Source organism: Oryza brachyantha, chromosome 1, assembly GCF_000231095.2.
Source record: "Oryza brachyantha chromosome 1, ObraRS2, whole genome shotgun sequence".
NCBI lineage: Eukaryota > Viridiplantae > Streptophyta > Magnoliopsida > Poales > Poaceae > Oryza > Oryza brachyantha.
The window spans coordinates 1437193-1463148 of record NC_023163.2 but is presented as its reverse complement, the minus strand read 5'-3'; the positions used below and the strand labels follow the sequence as shown (position 1 = coordinate 1463148).

General features: G+C 45.8%; 5 protein-coding genes across 5 annotated transcripts; 3 read left to right on the top strand and 2 right to left on the bottom strand.

Moving 5' to 3' along the window:
• Window positions 1-1679: 1679 nt before the first annotated feature.
• Window positions 1680-2618, bottom strand: LOC102717833 (16.6 kDa heat shock protein-like). The gene has a single exon (XM_006643620.2). The coding sequence runs from the start codon at window positions 2493-2495 to the stop codon at window positions 2040-2042; it is 456 nt and encodes a 151-aa protein (XP_006643683.1). The 5' UTR covers window positions 2496-2618; the 3' UTR covers window positions 1680-2039.
• An 859-nt stretch (window positions 2619-3477) lies between these two features.
• LOC102718115 (probable calcium-binding protein CML16) lies at window positions 3478-4232 on the top strand. The gene has a single exon (XM_006643621.2). The coding sequence runs from the start codon at window positions 3561-3563 to the stop codon at window positions 4101-4103; it is 543 nt and encodes a 180-aa protein (XP_006643684.1). The 5' UTR covers window positions 3478-3560; the 3' UTR covers window positions 4104-4232.
• A 2793-nt stretch (window positions 4233-7025) lies between these two features.
• LOC102707730 (endo-1,4-beta-xylanase 1-like) lies at window positions 7026-10623 on the top strand. The gene is made up of 4 exons (XM_006645410.2): window positions 7026-7159; window positions 7252-7803; window positions 9219-10141; window positions 10228-10623. Exons 1-4 carry the CDS (start codon window positions 7145-7147, stop codon window positions 10412-10414), a joined length of 1677 nt encoding a protein of 558 aa, XP_006645473.2. The 5' UTR covers window positions 7026-7144; the 3' UTR covers window positions 10415-10623.
• A 2759-nt stretch (window positions 10624-13382) lies between these two features.
• LOC102707449 (endo-1,4-beta-xylanase 3-like) lies at window positions 13383-16489 on the top strand. Its single transcript, XM_040529994.1, has 3 exons — window positions 13383-13476; window positions 13932-14504; window positions 15168-16489. The coding sequence occupies exons 1-3, from the start codon at window positions 13462-13464 to the stop codon at window positions 16272-16274; spliced, it is 1695 nt and encodes a 564-aa protein (XP_040385928.1). The 5' UTR covers window positions 13383-13461; the 3' UTR covers window positions 16275-16489.
• A 3803-nt stretch (window positions 16490-20292) lies between these two features.
• LOC102718397 (protein SAR DEFICIENT 1-like) lies at window positions 20293-22902 on the bottom strand. Its single transcript, XM_006643622.3, has 8 exons — window positions 22689-22902; window positions 22520-22595; window positions 22378-22430; window positions 21798-22285; window positions 21544-21704; window positions 21254-21448; window positions 21059-21164; window positions 20293-20959 (listed from the first exon to the last, which is right to left on the bottom strand). The coding sequence occupies exons 1-8, from the start codon at window positions 22775-22777 to the stop codon at window positions 20820-20822; spliced, it is 1308 nt and encodes a 435-aa protein (XP_006643685.1). The 5' UTR covers window positions 22778-22902; the 3' UTR covers window positions 20293-20819.
• Between the last annotated feature and the right edge of the window lie 3054 nt (window positions 22903-25956).

Below are 25956 nucleotides of genomic sequence, written 5' to 3'. Positions count from 1 at the left end.
TCCCCTCTTCCTCCTAACCCATATCATGCAAAAAAAACATCATTTAGAAAAAAATAAAATGTTGTTTCTTTTTTTAAAAAAAGAATGAAACCTTACTTAGACGGTTACCCACACCTAAATTGAACGGAACACGGAAACCTCTACTTAAAGCATTTATTTCATCTTTACACATTTAACCAACTCCTTAATCATTTTATTTTAATACAGATATTAAGTGATATGTTAGTTTATTAAACCATAAAGTAAAATATCTACTCTAATTCGATAATACGATAGTTAAAAATCGCAAGATAAAACTTTGTAATGGAGTAATGGACTAATACCGTTACGACCCAACAAGTTCGTTCCGGCCCACCTAAGGCCTCATGCAAACATGAGGCAGCTTGCCCAGAAGGATACCCCGACGGCCCGACCACGGTGTAAAGATCGGCCTTCTCTCTCTATATATTTACATTTGATGTCGTTAATTTTTATATTTAACCATACCATATTTTTTATTTAAAAATACATGTAATTATTACTATTTTATTTTGATTTGATTTATTACTAAAAACTTTTAAACATGATTTATAATTTTGTATACTGGCGCGTATATTTGTAAAAGAAAATTAAATAAGATGATCACAGGGGTGATTGTTTAGGTTTTCATAGAAAAAACAAACATTATATTTGCAAAAAAAATAATTTATGAATAAAAATTTTATATACGTATTCATAACAATCAATTTTAGCGAAAAAAACTAAATTCAATAAAAATTTGCATAAGTATAACTGAAAAGATAATCGAAAAGATGGGGTGTAAAAGTTTAATAACGTTAAATAAAAAATCCAAAGAAAGTACATCTCTTTAGTGCGCTGGAGCAGTGCACATTTGTACTCTTTCAAATGGCGAAGACAAGAAAAAAATATGTTTACTATTTGTCAATTGCTTGAAAGTTTTTAATCTATCAATTTTTTCATTAAATTTGCTTGAAGATTTGTGCTTGTTGCCTATACATAATTGTTTTGTTCCGTTTTGTTACCGTTTGATTTCAATCCAACGTTTCATAAAATTAATCGATGGATTCAGTTTTTTTCAAGATTGACTAATGGATGGCCCCCAAAAATATATCAATCACGCTATGGCTGGATTAACTAGCGGGAAAGTATTATAGACTCTCGAGGACATTCCCTCATCTATTGCATGCTATCTAAATAGTCATTAAAAAATTTTAAAAAAATTATAAAGATGGATTAATATAAGATATATCACTACACAAACATGCAAGTTCAAATATAACTTCTACAATCCATGACAAATAATAAATTAAACTCTGAATAGTATACGTTATATTTGTTATTTTTGTTATGGATTGTTATTTTTGTTATGGGTTATAAAAGTCATACTTTAACTTGCATATTTATGTAGTGTTATATCTTATATTAATCTATCTTCACAATTTATTTCAAAACTTTTAATGATGAATAGCATACAATAAAAAGGGACATCCCTCCAGAGTTTAAATCCAAGCTCGCTGCCAACTTATTGCATGTTCCCATTGTTTCGCTTCTTTCTGTTTATAAACTAGATTTTAAAATTTTAGAAAAAAACTTTAAATTTTATTATGTGATTTTTGTCCTAGTTTATTTTTTAATCCCTATATATAGAGAATAAAATTTTTATCTAAATTATTTTTAGGCAATAAACTGTTTTTTATTTTTTCTTTATAAAAGTCGCTACAGTCGTAAGACTAACAACACACGTTTTATTCCTATACATTTGTAGACTGATGTATACATATTTGTAGACTGATGTATACATGGCACGTCTAACGAAGAACCGAACGACAAACCAGCATGCTTCATACATAACACGTACGTGCTGTGCACTGCACACACAAAACCGACCTACACATGACAGTTATTTTTTCCTTACTTCAGCGCATCTTATTATTAGCACCTTGCTTATGAACCTTGAGAGAACTCACAACATCCTTTTGATCTTGCCAAATGCCAACGCCTGCAACGAACGGAGAGCGACGCGCGGTGTGATAGATTGATCAACCCGAGATCTGGACAGCCTTCACCTGCGGCTTCTTGGCCTGCTCCTTGGGCACGGTCACCGTGAGCACGCCGTCGTCCATGGACGCACTCACCTGGTCCACCCGTGCCCCGCGCGGCAGGCGGAACCGCCTCTGGAACTTGCCGCTGCTCCGCTCCACGTGGTGCCACCGTTCGTTCTTGCCGTCGTCGGCCAGCTCGTCCCGGGCGCGCTCGCCGCTGATGACGAGCACGTCGCCGTCCTCCACCTCCACCTTGGCCTGATCCTTCCGGACGCCGGGGAGGTCGGCCTTGAAGACGTGCGCCGCCGGCGTCTCCTTCCAGTCGACGCGGACGTTGGTGAGCACGGGGCACCGCTCGGCGAGGGAGCGCACGGTGCCGAACGGGTCGGCGTCCGCCCAGAACTCCACCGACAGCGGGTCGAACACGTTGGCGCCGCTCCGCACCAGCGCCATTGCGCTTGGGTTTTTGTCTCTCGGTTGTTTCGCCGGTTTCGAACTCTCGATGGCTCACGGGCTTCAGAGATGGCTTTCAAGCAGATTTGTGGGATTAATTTATGACGATCTCTGTCCGTTGCTCCAAGGGGGTATATATATGACAATCAATTGGCGAGGAGTTAGATGGGTCGCGAAGGATCGAGGAGTGTGTGAATCATGAGGTTTCCTGCTTGTTCTGGAGACTGGAAACTGGAGGTGATTTCTAGAGTTGCTTCACGGGGGGTCCGTTTGTGGCAATGGATTGGATCAGCATTTCAACAACTGGCTATCGGCCCATGTGCGAATTGCTGAACGGGCTGGATTGGTAGCAATGTAATTGGCCTGTTAGGATCGCAGAATGGAGAGGCTAATATGGGCCGATTCTCCCCCGAGATGGATAATTTGATGTAGGCTGGATTTCTGAAGGAGTTCACTTTTGATTTTTTTTGTTAGTTGAAATGTCAAACTCGATACGACGATGATCTCCCGTTCTGTTCTCTACGTGGACACGTGTACGGTTCATCTCGATTGACTCCGATTCCAAACTCCAAAGTCCAAACTTGAGGCCAAACGAGTACGCCATACTAGTCCAGATTACTAAATTTCACTGTCCAGGACACATAAGTGGGCCATGTGGCCGGTGATTCGGACTGTCGACACATGCACGCGCCCTTCGACGAAACGGGCGGCTGCTTGCTTGCTGCTGCGAGAGTGGAAAACTTGCATCCGTGCTCCGAGATCCGCACCCCTCAGCCGACAACGTGTCATGTCCCCGAGGGCAACTCGTGGCAGACGCGCCGCCCGGTGCAACGCGAAAAGCCCAGACAAAGACCCCTCCATGCTTTTCTTTATCCACGGCCATGAAAAGTCGGTGCGCGTCAATGGCGCGTTCACCACCGCAGCGTCCACCTGACCCGACTCGCCCTATTTAAAGCTCTCCCCTTCCATTATTGCAAGCTCACCGCCATCGCCACTCTTCTGAGTTTTGATCAATTCGTCTTCGGCGCTCACTCCCGCTAAGCTCCAGCTTTGCCAACAGCAGCCATGTCGAGCACCAGCGAGAAGAAGACGCAGCAGCAGCAGAAGGCTGAGAAGCCGACGGCGTTGGCGCCGGACGCGGAGATCGAGAGGGTCTTCACCCGCTTCGACGCCGACGGGGACGGCAGGATCTCCCCCTCGGAGCTGGCCGCGGTGACGCGCGCCATCGCGCCGCCGTCCAGCGAGTCCGCGGCCGGCCGCGAGGTGGCGGCCATGATGAGCGAGCTCGACACCGACCGCGACGGCTTCGTCGACCTCGGCGAGTTCGCGGCGTTCCACGGCCGTGGCCGCGGGGACGCCGAGCAGGAGGCCGAGCTGCGCGCAGCCTTCGACGTGTACGACGTCGACGGAGACGGGCGCATCACGGCGGCCGAGCTCGGGAAGGTCCTCGGCCGTATCGGCGAGGGCTGCAGCACCGAGGAGTGCGAGAGGATGATTGCCTCCGTCGACGTCGACGGCGATGGCTGCGTCGGGTTCGAGGAATTCAAGAAGATGATGTGCCGTGATGGCGCTGAAACCGGGGTCGCTGACAAGGCCAAGACAGAGTAAATCAATTTAGCCGGTGCAATCTGTAATGAGGGACAAGTGCAGTGTCAAACTGTCGGGTCATCTAGATGTGCTTACTTCTGTTTATCATTATTTTGACCTAGAAACGTTGTAATAAAAGTGTAATATCAATCCGAGTCTATGACTCCATGTGTAATTTAGCAGCGCCAGATTTATTATTCTGATACGCGATGATATATGCACCGATCTGCTGATGTGGGTGGGTCTCGGCCAGCTAGATTTGACCCATTTCTTTTTAATAACAGCAAGTGCTGGTCGCCTTCTCTTTCACAAACCTTTGTGTTTGTGTTTTAGTGCTTCCTCTGTTCTATTGATGGATTTTGATCTTGACGGCCATTGTGAAGCCACAAAGATTCAAAAGTAAGCAAAGCATCAACGCTAGTAGTAAACTAGTAATAACACTAGTTTTTCAGCACAGAGAAAATGTTGAGACAATTTCCCCTGAACGAAGTGGCAAGCAACAAGTGCCACTACTAGAAGGCGAGACTGAATAGGCAAGTAGGCAGCCATGGACACTTGCACACAGATTAGAGCTTTTGTTAACTCCTCCTCCATGGCACCGAGGACGCCTATAACGCTGTAGCTTTCCTCCACCATCCACACGGGATTCATAGCGGTAACAAACAGTGGCAACTACGAACTCATTTGTGAATTAAGCAGAGTTTATTTGCGAATTCAGGAATAAGCTCTGTGCACATGCAGTACCTCTGGTTTTAAAAGGAAGCACCGACAGAGTTGTACTAATATAAGTCTATAAGCTCAGCTAACACGGGAGCTTATACAGTTTACAATTTACAGAATACCTTTTCTGTTACACGGTATCTCTGTTGGATCGCCGTCATCCGACAATTTTCGGACCAACTGGCTTTCATGATCTAGAAAAAGGACACCATGAACGTAGCCAAATTCCTTATGTCTGAAAATCCATTAACTCTCTTAAACCTTAGTGTTCAGTCCAACTCAGGCGGCAAATTTGGTGATCGTTGTTTAGATGTTCTTTTTTTAAAAAAAAATCAAATGACTTGCAAATAAAAATAATTTATGAATAAAATTTTGATATATATGTGTTATTATGAATTTAAAAGCACAAATTAAAAAAACTCTAAAATTAACTCTAAATTTACGGTGGTAAAATTAAATTTTATCTTATAAGTATAAATAGACGTGAGAAGACGAGGCTAAAAGCCAATTGCATGCTTACGCTGCTACATCAACGGAACTTTTATTCTTCACATCCACTGCTTTAACCACAGTTTTGTACCTTGGTCAATTATATGCACTAATCATCATGCAGTCTAGGCAGCATAAATGTCATTAATCCTCGTTGTGAAATGCTTTCACGTGTCGATTAAATTCGGTGTATGCTTTTCTGTTCGCTAAAATGCTTCTTGGGCTATTAGTATTGGGCCGGATCCGTACGCGAGTCAAATTTGAGCATAAGAAACAGGGAAAGCCTGGCCCAGACTAGCCTCCACCCGCGGGCCACTCTCACAATAGACGAAACGCACGGTGTGAAACGTAGACCTTAGCCCAATAATATGTTGGTCATGTGGATGGGCCAAGCCATCAAGTTCCTTCCAAAGAGAAAAAAAGTTCACTAGAGGTCTATAAACTTAAAAACAAGTTTTGCTTTCGTCCCTTAACTACGATAACAGAAATGTGTACTCCTAAATTCATATAGAATTTGTTTAAAAAAGTTCCCTCGACAGTATTAACCTTTTTTTTTTACCGGTTCAGCTGACGTGGCGTCCGGTGGATCCCACGTGTCAGATTTTTTTTCCCCTCTCTTTCTCCTTCTCCCCCTTCCTCTTCTCTCTCTCTCCCTTCCATGTTGAGTATGGGGTGGGCTGGGCCTTACAATTCCATCGTTTCCATACATCTGTAACGTACTAATGTGTTATGTAGAAATGAACATTGCGTATTTTCGTAGCGAAGAGAGCATCATGGGATCGACCCAGACAAAGATTCGAGAAGGATCCATGTTCATACGGACGGCCTGATTCTACGTACGCAGCTTGCTATTCCTGTATCACTTCTACATTCGATCGACAGCCACACGATCCGATCCGTCACACCAAACCTCACGTTTTAGTAGCCGATGTTTGTGTCTTGAAGCTTTGTACTTCCCCTCCCTACGCCTAATTGATCCTCCATTATCTTCGTCGTCGTCGTCGTAGTCATGTCGTGGGGCGGCTGCCTGCCGGCAAGTTGGGTACGCCGGCCGGCCGGCCGGCCGGCCGCCGCACTGATCTCCTCCCTGCCATGAGAATTAAGCTGTCCCAGCTCCAGCTCTCTGCTTTAATTAATTATCGGTGAATTAATTAGCAACACAGTAGCATAATGAGATTAGGAGTTAATGACGAGTCCAGTCCACCGAACAGTGCTAAAAATCGGGAGATTATCATGGACAGAAAAGTCCATGTCGAATCTAATCTCCGATTGGTCTGTGCACTGATGGTTCCATGTTTGGCGTCACCGGCGACTAAACAAAGCGCTTTTAGTTGTCTCTTCCCAAAGCCAAGAAAAGCACGGCCCCGGCCTCCCTTGTCACACATGCTTGGTGATGCCGGTAATGATGCTTACTAAAAAAGAACACCTTATCTCAAAGCAGCCCCCGCAATTCTCCCTCTGCCATGTGGGGCCATGTCGCTGGTGGGGCCCAGTCGCCAGTTGAGGCCCAGCGAGATGGCCACGCAGGCGTTGCTTGCCTAAGCTTTACTGTTACTCAAAACGCAGCAAAGCCAGCGAGAGATGAGAGAAGCAGAGGTCGTCGTCTTCAATTCTTCGCTGTGGTGGTTGCTTCGAGTTTGCACAATATTTTTGGCGGTCGGTACGCTTTAGAACTATGTCGCAATGATTTTGACGGCCGACCGATCGGTCCTTTATATACGGTCTCGCGCCATCCGCCGGTGACTCACCACCGCAAACACCAATCCACGGCGAACAAGTCGCTCGCTCGATCGATCCTTCTCTCCGGTCTCCGGCGTTCACCTGCTCCAGCTAGCTAGCTGCCTCGGTCGACCATGGCCTGCATCAAGGTATGTGTCACTTTGCCAGCTACGGTGGTTCGTACTCATTTCCAAAAGCAGCATTATTTGCAGTGATCATGCTTGAGCTTTCGTGTGTGCAGGAGGTGGTTTTCGACGTGAACCTGCTCGAGAACAGCACGCTGGAGGACGGGCTCGCCGGATGGTCGCCCGTCGGCGAGTGCACGGCGCTGTCCGTGCACAATGAGGCGCCGTCGGAGGTACCGACCGAGACCATCAACACGGTGGCCGACGACTACAAGCCGAGCGGCCGGTACATCCTCGCGGCGGGCCGCGGCGACGAGGAGGACGGGCTGTGCCGGGCGGTGTCCGGCGCGCTCAGGCCCCGCGTCACGTACCGTGTGGCCGGGTGGATCAGCCTCGGGGACGGCGCCGAGGGGAGCCACCCGGTGCGCGTCAACCTGCGCCTCGACGGCGACGGCGACGACTGCGTCGTCGAAGGCGGCGCGGTGTGCGCGAAGGCCGGCAGGTGGACGGAGATCAAGGGCGCGTTCCGGCTCAAGGCGAGCCCGTGCGGCGCGACGGTGTTCGTCCAGGGCGCGCCCGCCGGCGTCGACGTGAAGGTGATGGATCTCCAAATCTTCGCCACGGACCGCAAGGCACGGTTCAGGAAGCTCAGGAAGAAGACTGACAAGGTGAGCACTCACATCACCCGATGTTCACCGAATTAAAAACCATTTATTCATGAGAACGATCAGTAGCTAGGCGATTGATTTCATCTCCATTTTTTTTATGGTTTATTAAGAGTAATCACCGTTGCATCAGCACGTACAATCTCTCCATCTATATCTATATATTAACTAGACACTCTGAGAAAACTCTCACGTTAGCTAGAAACATTTCGTCATTGACGAGCTTGATCGTACTATGAATCATGACTTTACATTATTTCCTCTGTAACGTGAAACTCTTTTGGTCGCCGGTAGATGCCGCTGCCTTCGATATATTCATCAATTTGTTTGCTTGCTTGCCGTGCTTAACTCTAACTTTATGAATTCTCTCTCTAATTAACTTACTACCTTACTATTAACTAACCCGGTGGTCTACGTCGCTAAGGCATTAACCACCACGTACTGACGTACAAGATTTGAAATCCATACCTACGAGGCGTATACCACGTTATTCATTTTCTTTTTGTGTACTCTGAAGCCATGTGTATATACTACGTAGTTCATAGTAGTATAGTTCAAATTAACCACTAAATGTTTGAAAATTTAACAATTCTAAAAATCAGAATTAATAAATATGAAGCTTTGTATCACCTTAAGACTGAGAGTTTAATTCCGAAATTCGTAATTAGTAAGTTGTAACCAGCATTCTTTTAATCTAGACAGTTACAATTTTTTTTAAAAAAACGTACGAACATTTATAATTAAATTTTGGATGATGCGTGGACTATCCATGTATGACTAGGCGCGACCAACATACTTGACGTGGCACGAGAGATGATCCGCCAACACAGTTCAAGTGTTCAACACAATAAACGTATTGTACGACGTCCAAATATTCAAGTGAGTAGATCAACGGCCACAAATGGACAGCTTCCTGTGTAAGATGGTGACACAAATGGGCTAAATTAATAACGCAAGATTAGTCATGCATGGATTAATTTATAGAGTAATTTTACAGTCCTTGAGAAGATACCATGAGGTATTAAAATTTTAGTGTAAAATTTTAGTACCTCTTAGTACCTAGGTACTAAAATTTTAGTGTAAAATTTTAGTACCTCATAGTACCTACTTAAGCACTATAAAATTGCTCTAATTTATATGATTTTCTTGATTGTTAGTTCACGTTTGATCATTCTCGTCTTATTCAAAATTTATATCCAAATATACAAAATTATAAGGTATATATATTTAAAGTTCCTATAATAATAAATTATATTATAATAAAATAACTAATAATGATATTTTTTTAAAAAACAAAATGAATGATTAAATCTGACATAAAAATCGATAACGTTATATAAAAAAAATGATGGAGGGAGTAGGTGCGAGTTGATGGGAATGGAGGTTTTATTGTACTGTATTTGGCGGACTGATTGCAGGTGCGCAAGAGGGACGTCGTTCTCAAGTTCGGCGGGGCGGGAAGCATCTCCGGCGCGTCGGTCCGCGTCATGCAGATGGACAGCAGCTTCCCGTTCGGGGCGTGCATCAATGGCGGGGTGATCCAGAACCCGGCGTTCGTCGACTTCTTCACCAAGCACTTCGACTGGGCGGTGTTCGAGAACGAGCTCAAGTGGTACTGGACGGAGGCGCAGGAAGGGCAGCTCAACTACAACGACGCCGACGCGCTGCTGGACTTCTGTGACCGCTACGGCAAGCCGGTGCGCGGCCACTGCATCTTCTGGGCCGTCGACAACGTGGTGCAGCAGTGGCTCAAGGGCCTCGACCACGACCAGCTCATGGCCGCCGTGCAGGGGCGGCTCCAGGGCCTCCTCACGCGCTACGCCGGCAGGTTCCCGCACTACGACGTCAACAACGAGATGCTGCATGGGAGCTTCTACCAGGACCGCCTCGGCGACGACATCAACGCCTTCATGTTCCGCGAGACCGCGCGGCTGGACCCGGGCGCCACGCTCTTCGTCAACGACTACAACGTCGAGTCCGGCAACGACCCCAGCGCCACGCCGGAGAAGTACATCGAGCAGATCAGCGCGCTGCAGCAGAAGGGCGCGGCCGTCGGCGGCATTGGCCTGCAGGGGCACGTCACCAACCCCGTCGGCGAGGTCATCTGCGACGCGCTCGACAAGCTCGCCACCACCGACCTGCCCGTCTGGCTCACCGAGCTCGACGTCTGCGAGTCCGACGTCGACCTCCGCGCCGAGGACCTCGAGGTGGTGCTCCGCGAGGCGTACGCACACCCGGCCGTCGAGGGCGTCATGTTCTGGGGGTTCATGCAGGGACACATGTGGCGCCAGGACGCCTGCCTCGTCAACTCCGACGGCTCCGTCAACGACGCCGGCGAAAGGTCAGTCATCAAGAACGCCGGAGTACCACACTGTTTCTTGATTTGGCACAGCGATCGATGTTCACGCCTCTGCTCTGCAAACACAGGTTCATAGATCTCCGGCGGGAGTGGACGTCGCACGCGCGCGGGCACATCGACAGCGATGGCCAATTCAAGTTCAGGGGATTCCACGGCACGTACGTCGTGCAGCTCTCGACGACGACGGGGAAGATGCACAAGACGTTCACCATCGAGAAAGGGGACACCCCTCTTGTTCTGGATATGAGCGTCTGACGATTACTTCTTATTTTATTATTATATATAGTTATACTGATGATTATTTGCTCGAACGGATCGAGGGAAAAAGAATTGTACCACACACATACATTTTTACACTTTCAACAATTGGGTATTGTACACGAAAAGCAAGGTATTGTAATGGGGAAAATTAATGAAGAAATAAAGTAAGAACGGGCTATTCCTCGTTCTACATAACAGGATTATTAGGGGGCTGCTATTGTGTGTTATCTCATTTTGGAACGAAATGATCCCTACGAATTCGGAACATAATACCTCTCACCAGTATCAGATCTGATATCATACCGGTATCAACTGATCACTCGGATGATACTAACTTATATTAGAGTGTTATCAACTAATGAACTATACGCAATACTTATAAAAACATAAAAATAAAAATAAAAAGCATTTGGGTGACTATATGACAGACCACACAATGCTACTTACTACATTTCGATGGAAACTAAGGGTGTCCTATTCCAAATTGTAAGGACGGGACACCGTTCTATAGTTTTCCTAATTATTACGTGCGCAACACTGTTCAAGAGAAATTCTACAAATATGGGAAGGAACCACATTTACTTTTTACCTTGCGTGAGATGTGTCTAAGGTATCACCTCTATGAAATATGACATCTTTCTATAATATAATTACTTAACAAATAAAATAAGTTACTAGTTGTTTCATAAATATTTTGGTCCATTTTAGTACTTTAGATATTCATTAACGCTATAGTATAACATGCCCCATACAACGGACTTTGGTGGTCATGTAGTACGGAGAAAGGAAATGCATTGGCTCATGTAATCTTGGAGGAAGGAAGATCAAATCCCTAACCCTAATCGCTGACCATCAACCTTTCATGAAGCCGGCAATCTAGACCTATAGATATATTGTCTTCTTTTTATGGATGATGATGAATATGAAAGATTTTATGAATTTTGTGATATCTATTTAATGATATAAATGATAGGATTAACATATAGAAAGTTGAAAAAAAATCTATTTTAGAATATAAGATGATAAACTTGTATATAACTTTTACCGTTTAGGGAAGCACGCGTGAAAACCAAGAAGAAATCTAGAAAAATCTCAATAAACGAACGCATACGTGATTAACTTTATTTATAGCATAGGTTGTTAACGTATGAGGGAGAAAAAAAAAACTAAAACAATGACCTGTTTTGGCCTTTCGGACCAATGGCTGAATAGGCCCAAATTGAATTGGCGTACTAAGCAGCTGGTCAGCCCATTGCAGTTTAATTTGGCTAAAGCCTATGGATTAACTTGTTGACAAATACTGTATGCTTGTCAACTTGTGTTCTCGCAAAAATTTAAAATCAACCACACTAGGTAGCACGGCGCATTTTCTTATGAGTTATGACTAGTTCGGGGAGTGGATGTCCCCTCGTTTATTGCATGTTATTTAAATAGTCATAAAAAAATTTTTAAAAAAATTATGAAGATAGATTAATATAAGATATATCACCACACAGTCCATAGCAAAAATAACAAATATGACTGTGAGTATACGTATACTATTTAGAGTTTAATTTGTTATTTTTGTTATGGATTGTATAAGTTATATTTGAACTTGCATATTTATGTAGTGATATATTTTATATTAATCTATCTTCATAATTTTTTTAATTTTTTATAACTATTTGGATAGCATGCAATAGACGAGAGGACATCCCTGAGGGATTAGAATATTTTCCTCATCATTTAGATCTACCGGTACGTCTTCTAGACTATCCATTACAATAGTAGGTTCTGTTTAAATGTCCTTTGAGATATGAAGATATGTGTTGGATGTTGCAAGGAAAATATTTATTAAGCTAGATATGCATGCAGTAGCATATGCAAGTTCGTTAGGCATTAACTTCTCCTTTAATTTGGTGTGATCAGTTCTGTGGACATGCTTCGATGCTTTCTAAGCAAGGATTTGCAGGCAAAAATGCATCAGAATTATTCACAACGTTTGCTTGGTCGGCAGCTCTGTTTGTGCCGTCAAGATTCAACCGTTGAATTCGATCGTTCGATATATCGACATGAGGACAGGCTAGTTCAAGTGCGCAAGTCTCGAACACGATGCAGGCATGCATATGCTGTATTCTGATATTCTCCTTCTGGACGTGTGACGATCTTGCGTCGGCCAATTCTCGTAGCTTGACGCCACGGCTATGTCTTGCGACTTCGTTCACCGAAAACGAAAAGCTGGGCAGGCAGGCAGATCCAGTTGGGACGGCAGCAAGTAGCACTACTCCAATGGTGAACACATGCAGTTCACATCTCTATCAGAAAGCTAGCATTCTGCTGCAGTTCACATCTTCGTCGATCTAGTACGACTCGTACTAGCAGATATCAGAGATCATGTGTTGAAAGTACATATATATATGTAAACGGGTCCATCAGGATAGATTGTATCTGTTCTTCCGTGGACAGGCTTGCGATTTAGCTTTAGGTTCGTAATCCATGCAAAATTAAAATGCAATTGTCCCACCAACGACCGAAGGATTGATCAATTTTTACTCCTCCCAAAGCCAAGAAAAGTGTCAGGGTTCGAAGACGCTTGGATGTTGCTAGCGATCATTACAGTGACAGATTGAGAGAAGCTAATATAATATAAACAGAGTGACCGAATTACCTAAAGCTAGCTTCTCGACTAATCGTCATGAGACAGCCGGGCCCACACGTCAGCGACTAGTACGGTCTCGTGTGACTAATCAGCATTGCCCAATCTTCAGTTTTGTACAAAAGATAGGAGAAAGATATGAGTTAGGTAGCTAAGCCTGGCCTAGGAGTCTCTGCTGTATGAAACACCGGTTTTTGGCTAGTGACTCTGACTTTCTGCTGCGTAGCGATGGATGTGATTGCCGACCGAACCGGCCACAAAGCCTTATAAATTGCCCGCCTGCATGCCTCTCATCTCTCACACAGTCTCTCACTCGCCACAGAAACCCAGCATCCATAGCCCATAAACACAAAACGCTAGCTGAGACCTGCGAGTTGCAGATTCAGAGCTTTCTCCTCGCACCCATATGGCGTTCACTGAGGTACGTGATGCTTTCCAACTTTGCATGTTGTCATGTTTCAGCTTACCATGTGTGACTGCTAGAGATGGCAATATGAAAATTGATAAGCAGGTTTAAAATGCAAACTTCAACAGCAGTGTGAAATTACGGCAGAAAAGTAGGTTGAGAATTCAGATTAGCTAGTGATGTCCTTCTAGGTGCATTCCAATTCTCTGCTTTAAAGCCAAGCAAAACTACACAAGCTGGCTTGTTACAGATGTCTTACATTAGCTGTCTGAATGTCTGATCCCTGACAAGTGACAACAAGCTAGCCAGTGCATCACCCATATCGAATTGTTACGATATCGTCTTCAACCACACCCATTTCGCGCCAGCGATCTGCCGATCTCTGACGACGTTGCAAGCCTACATGGTGTTCGCGACTGTGTCTTTCTCTGACACCACTGTGCCCCCGTGTGTTGTTGCGCTGCATGCAGGAGACGACGCACTTGGTCCTGAACCATGTCGAGCACTGCGATTCGGAGGATGGCGGTCTGGCCGGCTGGACGCCGTCTGGCTCCTGCAAACTGTCCGTGCACGATGACCCGGCGCCGGAGACGACGACGACTCATCCTCCTTTGTCTGCTACAGAAGACGCCGACGAGCCTAGGCCGAAGCCCAGCGGCCGGTATGTGCTGGCGGCGCACCGCGCCGGCGAGAGGGACGGCCTCTGCCGGGAGCTCTCGCGCGCGCCGGCGTCCAAAGTCACGTACCGCGTAGCCGGGTGGGTCGGGCTGCAGGGGGCGGGGGCCGCGGGCGGTTGCTGCCACGCCGTGCACGTCGAGGTTTGCGCGGACGACGGCCGGCCAATCGGCGGCGGCGTGGTCGTGGCGGAAGCGGGCAAATGGGGCGAGATCATGGGCTCGTTCCGGGTGGACGAGCCACCGCGCTGCGCCAAGGTGTACGTTCATGGACCGCCGACCGGTGTGGATCTCAAGGTGATGGACCTGCAGGTGTTCGCCGTGAACAAGATCGCGAGGCTGAGGCATCTGAGGAAGAAGACTGACAAGGTATGAAACTTAATTTCTTCCGTTAGTATGATCTTGTCGAACAACACTATAATTTATATACTTTTTAATTAAGAAACTAGCACCACGCAATGTGATAACATGAATGACATAAGCAACATGACGACCAATAAACTGCCTGAACAAAAAGTGAGTAGTACGTTGCACTCAAGCGCATGCAAAAGCAATGGTCCACTTGACGATGCACGTACATGATCATTGCGGTGAGCAAGTGACCATAAAATTTGCATATGAGCATTGTAAAATATCATTGCACTTTGCTTCATTTGCTTCACACTCACTCAAGCACACAAATTTTCAACCATCTAATCCAAGATTCACCCAATCATACATGAAAATATATTGCCACGTTTTTTTCTAAAATATAAGCATTTGTTGTATTTAGTATAGACAAATGATATGACAAAAGATTTACTTTTATTCACTTTCCTGGTTAATTTTTGAATCTTGATTTGATTGTATTTTCTTTTCTAAGTATCTTGTTGGCTTCAGAATTATTGAAATAATTAACATTATGGAAATCAGTGTACAAATGTTATAATATGATACAAAACTTGCATCCTATAAATGTTTATAATTTCGGACCGAACGAGTAAATGCAGTACTGTCACTGAGAATATGGCCATTTTTACCTGTACAACGTAGGTGCGCAAGCGTGACGTGGTCCTGAAGTTGGGCCGGCAGACGGGCGGCGCGGCCATCCGCGTGGTGCAGGTGGAGAACAGCTTCCCCATCGGCGCATGCATCAACAAGACGGCGATCCAGAACCCGGCGTTCGTCGACTTCTTCACCAAGCACTTCGACTGGGCCGTGCTCGAGAACGAGCTAAAGTGGTACTACACCGAGGCGGTGCAGGGGCAGGTCAGCTACTCCGACGCCGACGAGCTCATCGCCTTCTGCGACCGCCACGGCAAGCCCGTCCGCGGCCACTGCATCTTCTGGGCCGTCGAGAACGCCGTGCAGCCGTGGGTCCGCGCTCTCAACGGCGACCAGCTCCGCGCCGCCGTGGAAGGCCGCCTCCGCAGCCTCGTGTCACGCTACGGCGGCAAGTTCCCGCAGTACGAGGTGAACAACGAGATGCTCCATGGCGCCTTCTTCCAGCAGAGGCTGGGCGACGACATCAACGCGCACATGTTCCGCGAGACGGCGCGGATGGACCCGTCGCCGGCGCTGTTCGTGAACGACTACAACGTGGAGAGCGCCAACGACCCGAATGCGACGCCGGAGCGGTACGTGGAGCTGATCACGGACCTGCAGAAGCGCGGCGCGGCGGTGGGCGGCATCGGCGTGCAGGGGCACGTGACGCACCCGGTGGGCGACGTGATCTGCGACGCGCTGGACAAGCTGGCGGTGACGGGGCTCCCCGTGTGGATCACGGAGCTGGACGCGTCGGCGGCGGACGAGGCGGTGCGCGCCGACGACCTGGAGATCGTGCTCCGGGAGGCGTTCGCGCACCCGGCCGTGGAGGGCATCATGCTGTGGGGGTTCATGCAGGGCAACATGTGGCGCTCCCATGCCCACCTCGTCGACGCCGACGGGAAGCTCAACCAGGCCGGCCACCGCTACGTGGGTCTCCGGCAGGAGTGGACGTCGCACGCGCGTGGCCAAGTCGACGGCAGCGGCCACTTCAAGTTCAGGGGCTTCCACGGCAAGTACGTGGTGCAGCTCACGACCGGCGCCGGCGAGATGAAGCACCAGCAGTTCGACGTCGGCAAGGGGGACGGCACACTCGTGCTCGACATGGACCTCTAGCCAGCCAACTCCATCATCGGTGATTCATACATAGAACGGTACGTGCAGTGTATTGCATATACGGATTGGGATTGGGATTATTCTTAGATCAGATATATGATGTCATTTTTATGTTGTGATTAGACCGGGCGTGTGGTAATCAAGATCGTAAAAAATGTATTGGATTTGTTAACTATATGGATTTGCAGTAAATAAACAACCAATTTATAGTAGTATTATGTGGGCAGATTTTTTTGTGGGCTTTGATGTGCCATATTGAACTGGGCTGCATACGAGTGGCCCATTGTAACGAAGATATTGGATGTTGATGCCTTTACGGGGGAATAAGTTCACAGCAGGTCGCTCAACTTAACAACGAATATGTCTAAGGTCCCTAAACTCCAAAACCAGAAATGTATAACCATAATCTTATGAAAACCGTTCAAAGAACGTCCCATGGTAGTATCGAGCCCGGTTTCGCTCACGTGGCATATCAGTGGACCCTACATGTTAGCGGCTCAAGTTTTTCTTTATCTTTTTTCCCTGTTTTCTTCTCGTCGTGCACTCCCCTCTCTCTCTCTTCTTCCTCTCTTCTACTTCAATCTCCCTCTCCTATGGGCGCCAGCAGTTGGTCGCGCAGGAGAGACAGCATCCTAGCCCAAGGCGAGTGGCAACACGGGAGCTAGCTTCTGAGCACCGGCCGTGGCCGTGGATCGCCGTCGACGGCCGGTGAGGTTGCCACCAAGGAACCGATCTTGCCGCAGAAAGCGATGGGCACGTCGTCGCACTTGAGCCCCCGACGCGTGCGCCAGCTGCCCCAATCTCAGACGGCGACCGCAGTGAGCCTAACCCGAGTGAGCAAAAATCTACGAGAAGCTCATCTTTGGTCTATACCTCGACGAGATCGTCAGGAGGGTTCTTCTCAAGGTATCATCCCAGTGCACGTAGGGCAAGCAGTATACCTGTCGACGGTGACTTGTTTGAACACTATGCCAAGTTCCGGCGGCGCATGGAGAGCACGTTGAAAGAGATGCTTGGAGAGGTGGCGACGGTGAGGGTGCTTGTCAAGATCGCCAGTGACCGGTGAGTGAAAACAAAGTTTGTAGCTATGTGAATTGTAGTTACAGGGAGCGGTGGTAGCAAAAACGAAGATTGCATCTATTGCTCTTTCCAACTGACATGTGCTGGTGCGTGTGTTCTCGCTGGAAGCCCAATAAGCATGCAAGAGGTTTCGTACACGTCGTCCGCTACAAAAGAAAAATCATAACAACATCACTAAGGATTATAAATACTTCAATGCAGTATGTTGGTAGGTTCTCCGCGTCCTCGCTGGAGAACACGATATATGGAGTTGGCGCGACACGATTTTCTCACCAAGCTCGGGTTCATCGTGCTGATGTGCAACTCAGCACTGGTGATCTACAGATCACGGTGATCACCAGATCATGGGGAGAGGCCAGCGGACTGGCACCGTCGTTGGCGGAGCATACACTACCATTGTGCTGCTCGGAGGTTCGATTGCGTGGAGCAGCCTGCGGATCGAGGCTGGATCAAGGTTGCGGTTTAGCTTCCCGCGACGCTTCTCATGGCTATGTTCGCACGAGGGTCGCTCCGCTCTGCCATCGCTCATCGCCGTCGTCATCTGGTCCGTGGTCGCCGCTATTGTCGCCGGAGGGTTCTTTGTCTTCTTTCTTGGCCATTGATTGCACGGTCAATCGATTCGCACACAGAGGAGAGCACGGGAGGGAGAGGACGAAGAGAAAGGTAAATAGGAAAAAAACTATTAACATATGGAGCCCACCGTGTGCCACGTCAGTAAAACCAGGCAAGAATTGAAATGATACTGCCAGGGACCTTCCTTGAACGGTTTTTGTGAGATTAGGGGTATACATTTCTGATTTTGGGGTTAAGAGATCTCAGACAGATTCGACGTTAAGTTAAGGGATCTTAGGTGAATTTTTTCCCTTTATGGGAGATAGATAGCTTCTCTATGGGCCTTCACGTCCCGTCAAACCAAAGTGACCTGATGGATCCGGCCCAGTAAGGAAAATAGAACTTCCAAAACGTAATGCGCCACTTTGAGCGAAATCCCAGTCAACGTTTTTCACCATTTGATTGAAAATTTGGCATCGAAGATTACCATCGAGAAAGCCAGTAAGCTCCTGGACTGGCGATGTGTGACGTAGACTGGGGCTCCCATCATTTCATTTGTCGAAAGAATAAACTGTACGACTTATTAACAACCTAAAAATTATTTCTAGGTAAAGCTTATATATTTTGTTCTAAGTGATTTAGAAACATAAGGTGTAAAAAATGCAAAGAAAAAATCATAAAATAAACTCTGAAATTTAATTTAAAATTTAAGATTTGATTTATAAGTATAAGAAAAAGCAAAACTATGAGATATAGGTTGGCAAGGCAACAGATCTAGGATGTGTTCTTTTTCTAGACAAAGATGGAACATTATCTTATTTGCTAATAACTATTTAATAATATAAATAACATAATTAATTATTTTAGAGTTGAAAATATACTTGAGAAATATGATGATGACCTTCAAAATAGAAAATTTTTTGTAAAAATGTATTAGGAAAACATGCTAGCAAAAGATAAGAAAAAAAACAGTTGAACTGCTTGAGATATAGAACGACCGCAGGAAGCATAGTCGCGGACACCTATGTCCAATAGTCAAAAATCGACTACGATAGATGGCGAAAATAATAGGAGTAAGATATATTTAATGGTAAAAACGATTGACTTGTGCTACTTATCGTCATTTAATGCAAAGTCAAGCACAAAAATAAAAAGAAAAACGGGTTTGCAACGCGGTTTTTGCTTTGTTGAATCTTGGGGGTTGGAAGAGATCCCGGATGCCTCTGCTTTCCCTAGGGTTGCTTGTCGCGGCACAGTTTTGCGCCTACTTGATCTTTCACGCGCAAACTCTCTCTCTCTCTCTCTCTCGCTGTCTTGACTTGACTTCTCTCGAGTCCAGGTCCAGCCACGTCGCCTGCCACGCCCACATGCCCGTACCTTCGTTTGTTGCTCGAAAGTGTTTGTTTCAGGAGGAGGAGATGGTCCCTCAACAACAGTAGATCGATGTGGATCATAGTTATAAATTTTAGTTTTCAGGTGAAAAACTAATTTTAATTGTCATTCTATCTCGTATTAAAATTGCAATCCTTAGTCCGAAGATCTCGCTCTCTATGGGTCGGTAAGACGTTTCCATCCTAATATACCGCATGAAAAAAAAAAAGACAGCAACTCGTGAAAAAGGGAGTTACTTTTTATTTGTGGATCCATTACTTCTTATTATTGTGAGTCAATTTAAGTTACATGTTAAAAACATCATATCCATCACAAAACTAAAATTCTGATTGGAGAACCAAAAAGATGAATTTTGGGGATGGATTGTTGAACAACCGTTGGTGCTCTGCTCTTTGCACAGCATCCAAATGGGATTAGTAATTATGTTTTTTAAAAGAACAAATATTAATGCCAATAATTTGTTACTTTTTCAACTTGTGCATACAAAATTCAAACTTAGGCCTTTTTTAGTTCCCATTTTTTCCAAAAACATCACATCAAATTTTTAGACACTTAAATAAAGCATTAAACATAGATGAACCAAAAAACTAACTGCACAATTATGAAAGAAATCTTGAGACGAATCTTTTAAGCCTAATTAGTCCATAATTAGCCATAAGCGCTACAGTAACCAACATGTGCTAATGACGAATTAATTAGGCTCAAAAGATTCGTCCCGCGGTTTCTAGCCGTGAAATTCGTTTTTTCATTCGTGTCCGAAAACCCCTTCCGACATTTAGTCAAACATTTAACGTGACACTTCTCTCAAAAATTTTCTTAATCTAAACACCCCCTTACATGTATGCATAGTGATATATCATATATTGATCTATGAAATTTTATAGAAAAAACTAAAATTATTTTCTGAAAGGATAAAATGATTTTCCCTCCCGAAGAGGAATAAAGTGGGGACAGATCACAATAGGAACAAAAAAAACTCAAGACAAAATTGACTGTGTGTACAAAAAGGTTATTTATGTACTCCATTTACTGGGACTCTGATGTTACAGACACAAAACTTCAACAAAATGTTAAAAAGAGCAGAACTGCCGGTTTGTTAGCACAAGTTCTGCAGGTATCACACAAGTTCTCTTCCCCCATGTCGCGACAGCCCAACATTACAATGCAACCCTTGGGAGCAGAACACTACTACTACTTGACTAAGCACAAAAAGGAAAAATTACAACGAAGGATACCAATTAAACCAAAGAATTTCTTGAACTTGTTCGCCTCTTCTTGCTCTCGCCGATGCTGGCCAAAAATGGCCACATTCTCTGCGAGGCAGTGAGGGCCGCTCAAGCTGTTGTTCACCTAACCTTAATCTTGGTGTCACTTGAACACAAGTTATACAGACGCAGACTTGCATAAACATGGACATAATGGACATAGTAGTACGTGTTGGATAATGTACACCCCTATTGCTGAAACCCTTTTTCATGTCATGTTTGCCCTGCTTTAGTTGCTGTTCATCAGTGACTGCTCTTAGCCTGAAATGTTGTACATTTGGCCAGTCCACTGAAGCGCAAATTCGGCTTGGGGGATCTCGACCTGGAAGTCGATGTCTTGGCTGTTCTGAATCCACACCGGAGTTTCTATCGGCGGGAGCACGATCTGTGTTGCATCTGCACAGGTTGTTCAAGCACAAGAAGTGATCAGAACACGGGGACTACGAGCCGAAACGCTTGATGTTTCGCGAGCAAATTTGCAGCTCAGATACTTACCCTGCAGCAGCGGAACGTCGTTGCAGGGAAGCGTTGCCATGGCGTCGGCCTCGTGGAGGTTGTTCCTCTGCTCGTACGCCTCAAGCAGCAGCTGCTGGACGTATATCTGCACGCGACGGTGGAATCGTCAGGGGAAAAAATAAGAAAGATCTTGCACGGCACCATTGATGATTGATCCAGGCGAGCTGAGCTCACCTTCTGAACCCTGTTCAGCTGGTGCAGCGGGCACTCCGCGCCGGCGAGCTCGACCTTCATGAGCTGGAAGATGGAGTTCACATAGATGGTGCCGTGCTGCGTGCTGTACACGTACACCTTGTCACCGGGGACGCACGTCTTGGCGTGGCCCGTCGTCACGTCCCACATGCGATCGGTCATGCCGTCGCCCATAATCTGATCATGCCAAAAGCAGAGCGGCGATCAGAATTGTAGCAGAGAGCTTGCAAAGCATTGTAGTAGTAGAGAGATCGAATGCCATGGAGGCTTACCGCGCGCAGCTCGTCCGGCTTCACCGAGAGCATTCTGAGGAACTCCTGCACGTTCTTGATATGGTGTTGCGCCAGCTTCCGGTGGAAAGCTCCCTCCTTGCCGATCTTCTCCAGCCTCCAGACGTCGTCGCCAAGAACGGGAGGGTAGTGCTTCCTGTACACTGCAAATCACAGACCAAATCATTAGGGGAACAGTTCAGAGCAGGAGAGAGTTGTCGTGAATCGTGATGGAGACGAGAGCTGCAGAAACTTACGTTCGCCGCGGTGGTCTCTGACGACGAAGGGCTCGGTCATGGCCTCGCCGATTCTTGGGCCATCGTAGCTGCCCGGCACGATGCGGACGCCGATGCGGAACTTGCGGCACCGGACCCAGGAGGAGTTGTCCGTGAACTGGAGCTCGTTCACGGCGACGCACCCGTCACGCATGGTGAGGCTGACGTCGCCGGTGAGGAGCGGGCGCTTCCCGGAGCGCTCCTTCACGATGCCCCTCTGCTGGAACTCCTCCGCCGTCCAGTGCTCGCGGTCTTCCGGCGGGAAGTCACCCAAGACCGGGACGACCTCGATGCGCAGTGTCTGCGGGAACGTCGCCGGCGCGCCGGTGTCCGCGTCGACGAGGATGATCTCCAGTGGGTTGCCGTTCACGTCCTCGATCTTGCTCCCGGTGAAGATTGGGAGCTGTGGCTTGTACCGGAACGCCAGCTTCCACAACGGCTGCTCAGCCGCCGGCGTCTCAGGCGAAGACCTGAGCATTACAGATCAACCAATGTTATGCATCATTCGGATTTCATGCGAGTGTTCGACGGTGTTCTTGAAGATTTCGCCGTAAATTCTCACCTCTCTATGTAACGCGGACTGCGGTCGAGACCAGCCTGGAGTTCCTCCTGCACCTGAAAATTACCAAGAAACAGAGCAATTAGGACACTCGAATGCAAGAACAGCTCATCCAACATTTGGCAACTGCTAATCTCATGCTTACCACTCTACGGAAAAGCGGCTCCAGAACGACGAACAGATTCTGCAGCTGCTTCACCATCATGGCTTCGCGGATCACCCTGGAATCGAAACATCAAACACCTTAGAACCATTGAACCAGCCTCCGCTTGAACAAACAAGCAGAGCAACCAAGGAAGGAGACGAAAGCTCACGTCGAGAAGGACGGCAGGCGGCGGACACGCTTGTCGTTGGGCTGGTCAGGGTCCTGCCCGTAGCCGTCATGAAGCCGCTTCGCTGCCATTGTTACCCGCCCCAAGCTCAAGTGATCTTCGCTCTTTTCTTCTTCCTTCTTGATCCTCGAATGCTTTCTCTCGCGATTTTCTCGAGAGTTTGAGATTTGGGTTCAGCGATGAGAAGGTTGTGCAGGTTGGGGTGGTTTGCGTAGGGGTTGGCACAGCCTTCGGCACGGCTATTTATACTTGCGGCCGCAATGGCGGTTCGCACAGTGAGAGGATGGAAGTTGGGAGGAAGATTCCGGGAAGGCGAGAGGAAGGAGGTTGCTTCAGTTCGACTCGAGTAGCCGATGGAGAGCGAGAGAGAGAGAGTGATGTAATGTTGCCATGTCATGAGTTCGCAGGGGTCAACTCGCTCTTCCGTCGTCGTCTCGCTGCTCTCCGGCGCCGAAAGATATGTGCCAACCGGCCAGCAGCCGCCATGTACAAGGTACAGAAAAACAGAATTTGTAATGTACTATTGGTGGATGATTATAGGAAAAGCAAAAAATTGTCTCTGGATCAGTATTTGTTCGTAGCTTTGTTGCTTCTCTGACAACTGTCTGGAGAATGATCCAAGACTGGAGGAGGATACAAGAACAACGGAATATTGGTGTGGAATATGACAACAAACCATTGTGATGATGCGTAAAAAATGTTCCTCGAGATATCAAATCGTTTTTCACTATTGGATTTAACTGAGTAGGATGTGCATGGTTAGATCTAACGATCAGAAATGATTTGTTACTGCAAGGTACCGGTACCTCGAGATATTTTTTATTGGACTGAAGCAAATCTCTTTTTCGTAACCTATTCACTGTCTGCATCGTACATTTGTACATCTAAAGATGAGAATTCATGGACAAGAAATTCTATAATCCTAGAGAGGTATCTAAAGATGAGAAATTTTGCTGTACTTGAGATAATAACCAGAGGGGTCCCTCCCCGGTGTATCCGGTGTATTTTACTGGTAGTATTTTATTTCTAGTAGAATTAATCCAAGTCATTTATTAAAAAGAGTAATTTAGTACTTTTTTAATTAATTGATTAGTAGTAGTTTGTAATTTAGATATTTTTTATCAATTAAAAATATATTATGTACGTGTTTTACGTACGAGAGGTTGGATGCCTGACAGAGCAGATCGTTTCTGCATCACTCGTCACGACGGCGTTCGCTTCAACATCCCGCGACCGTGTTTGATTCGTCTATGTGCGCATCTGCCAAAATATCTTAGGTTATTTAGGAATTAGGGCTAACACTGAAAATTTAGGATTTTCAGTTCTTCGATTCGTTAGATCATAGCGCTACCTAGCACATATTTATCGATACATGCATTTGCATGGGAGGTGTATGATTTTACCCCGCCCCCTCCGTCCCATATTTTTTTGGGCCATTAAACTCCTCTATGTTTCTACTACCACCATGTGAAATGACGATAAAAATAAATTTGAAATCTCGGATAAAATGAGATCAATGGTTCAAGTTTATTTCAACTACTAGTAGAGAACACAATAGCATGGCTCTATCTATAGTTATCAAATTTTTACACTAGAAAATATGATATCTCTAAGTGTCTTTTCAAATTGATAAAAAAAACTCTTCAAAAATACCAAAATTTTAGTGTAAATATTGATATCTGATATACTAGGAGGTACTTAATTTTAAAAATTTTACAATAGAAAATAGTAACCCTCCAGGGACAGTACAACCACTCTTCGCGAATGCACATAATTCTCGGAGGCTAGGACCAGATGCATTCAACTTTTTTTATTTTGCATGAAGATCTATTAAACGTTTAATATGGACAATAACCAACATGAGTCTTGATAAAACAACAAAAAACCAGTAGTAAATTGTCAAGAAGGTGTCCAAGCAAGAAAACTCTTGAATTAGGAGGTGGAATTTCGCCTAGCGCAGTTGACGAAAAACTGCTGCTCCTGAAGCAGGGTCCATTTCCTGGTAAATTAGTGAGTGTTTTCAATTAGAGGGTACATAGCATATTCTGAATCTGCTACTACCGATTAAGGTAACTAAACTAACTGATGGTCTTGTCAACGGACAAAGATGGAGTAACTAACAGTCTGACACTACCACACTATCATAAAAGTCTGTTCCATCTTCATGCAACTACTACTACCAGTGGTATGGTATGCTATGCTAAATTGCTACTACTAGTAATATGCTTGAACTGTTGAATCACAAATGAGTATTAAAAATCAGCATGTTTTAAGCAATAACATGGTATCTATTGAAGCATGTTAGCATTCATTTCTTGTACAAACACTGAATTATGAATATTCCATAATCTCATCATTGCTGTGTTCCTGTGTCAACTAGAGTACTGAAGAGGGATATTAATCAAATACTGAGATTTGGTTTTGAGTTTCTGAAATCTAAAATAAGCATCTAAGTAGACATCCTCCTCATACTCTGGGGTGCAAGTGGCGCATGAAAGACGCGTTTTAACCGCCATTCGGTATCTTCTTCAGTCTAGATCTCTCATTAATTTTGTCTTTGTTAATGCAACTAGCCCATTACAAGTACAAACCCGAAAAATAACACTTCAGTCTACGCTACAGTTGGAAGCATGACTAGACCTGAAGCCCTGACCATCGCAGAGAGAGAGAGAGAGAGATGAACATCTCTGAAGATGGGTTTAACTAAACAACAATGCTTTATTATTTTAGTTTGCTGCTAATATAAAACACAGGTCCTCGAGAAAGACTAGAAATAAAACAAAATTTAGTACAAGTAGTAACCTGCATGGTGGGCCACGCGGTTACTTGCCACGGCGCATCGGCGGCTCATTGGCGCAAGAGGCCAGTATTGAAATGGAGTACGCGTTACACGTAGGAAAAGACCTTGACTTTGAGCGGATGCTCCCAAATCTCAAGATAGTTAGTAGCACGCAGTCACGCTGTGAAGCTAGAAACCCCACCTCTGTGGCCCGCCGTGTGGCCATCAGCTGTCTAATCTCATGATCAGTTTGGTGATCAGATAAAAGACTAATCCTGCTGAAAATGGCAGCTGGAAATTATCCTGTGAAATTTGTTAATTTTTTGGTTTATTTCTATGTATGAATCGTGTTCAGGTTGGGTTGTTTTTCCCTATCTATCTGTATGTTAGGCCTTGTTTAGTTCCCAAAATTTTTCTCCAAAAACATCACATCGAATTTTTGGACACCTAAATAAAACATTAAACGTAGAT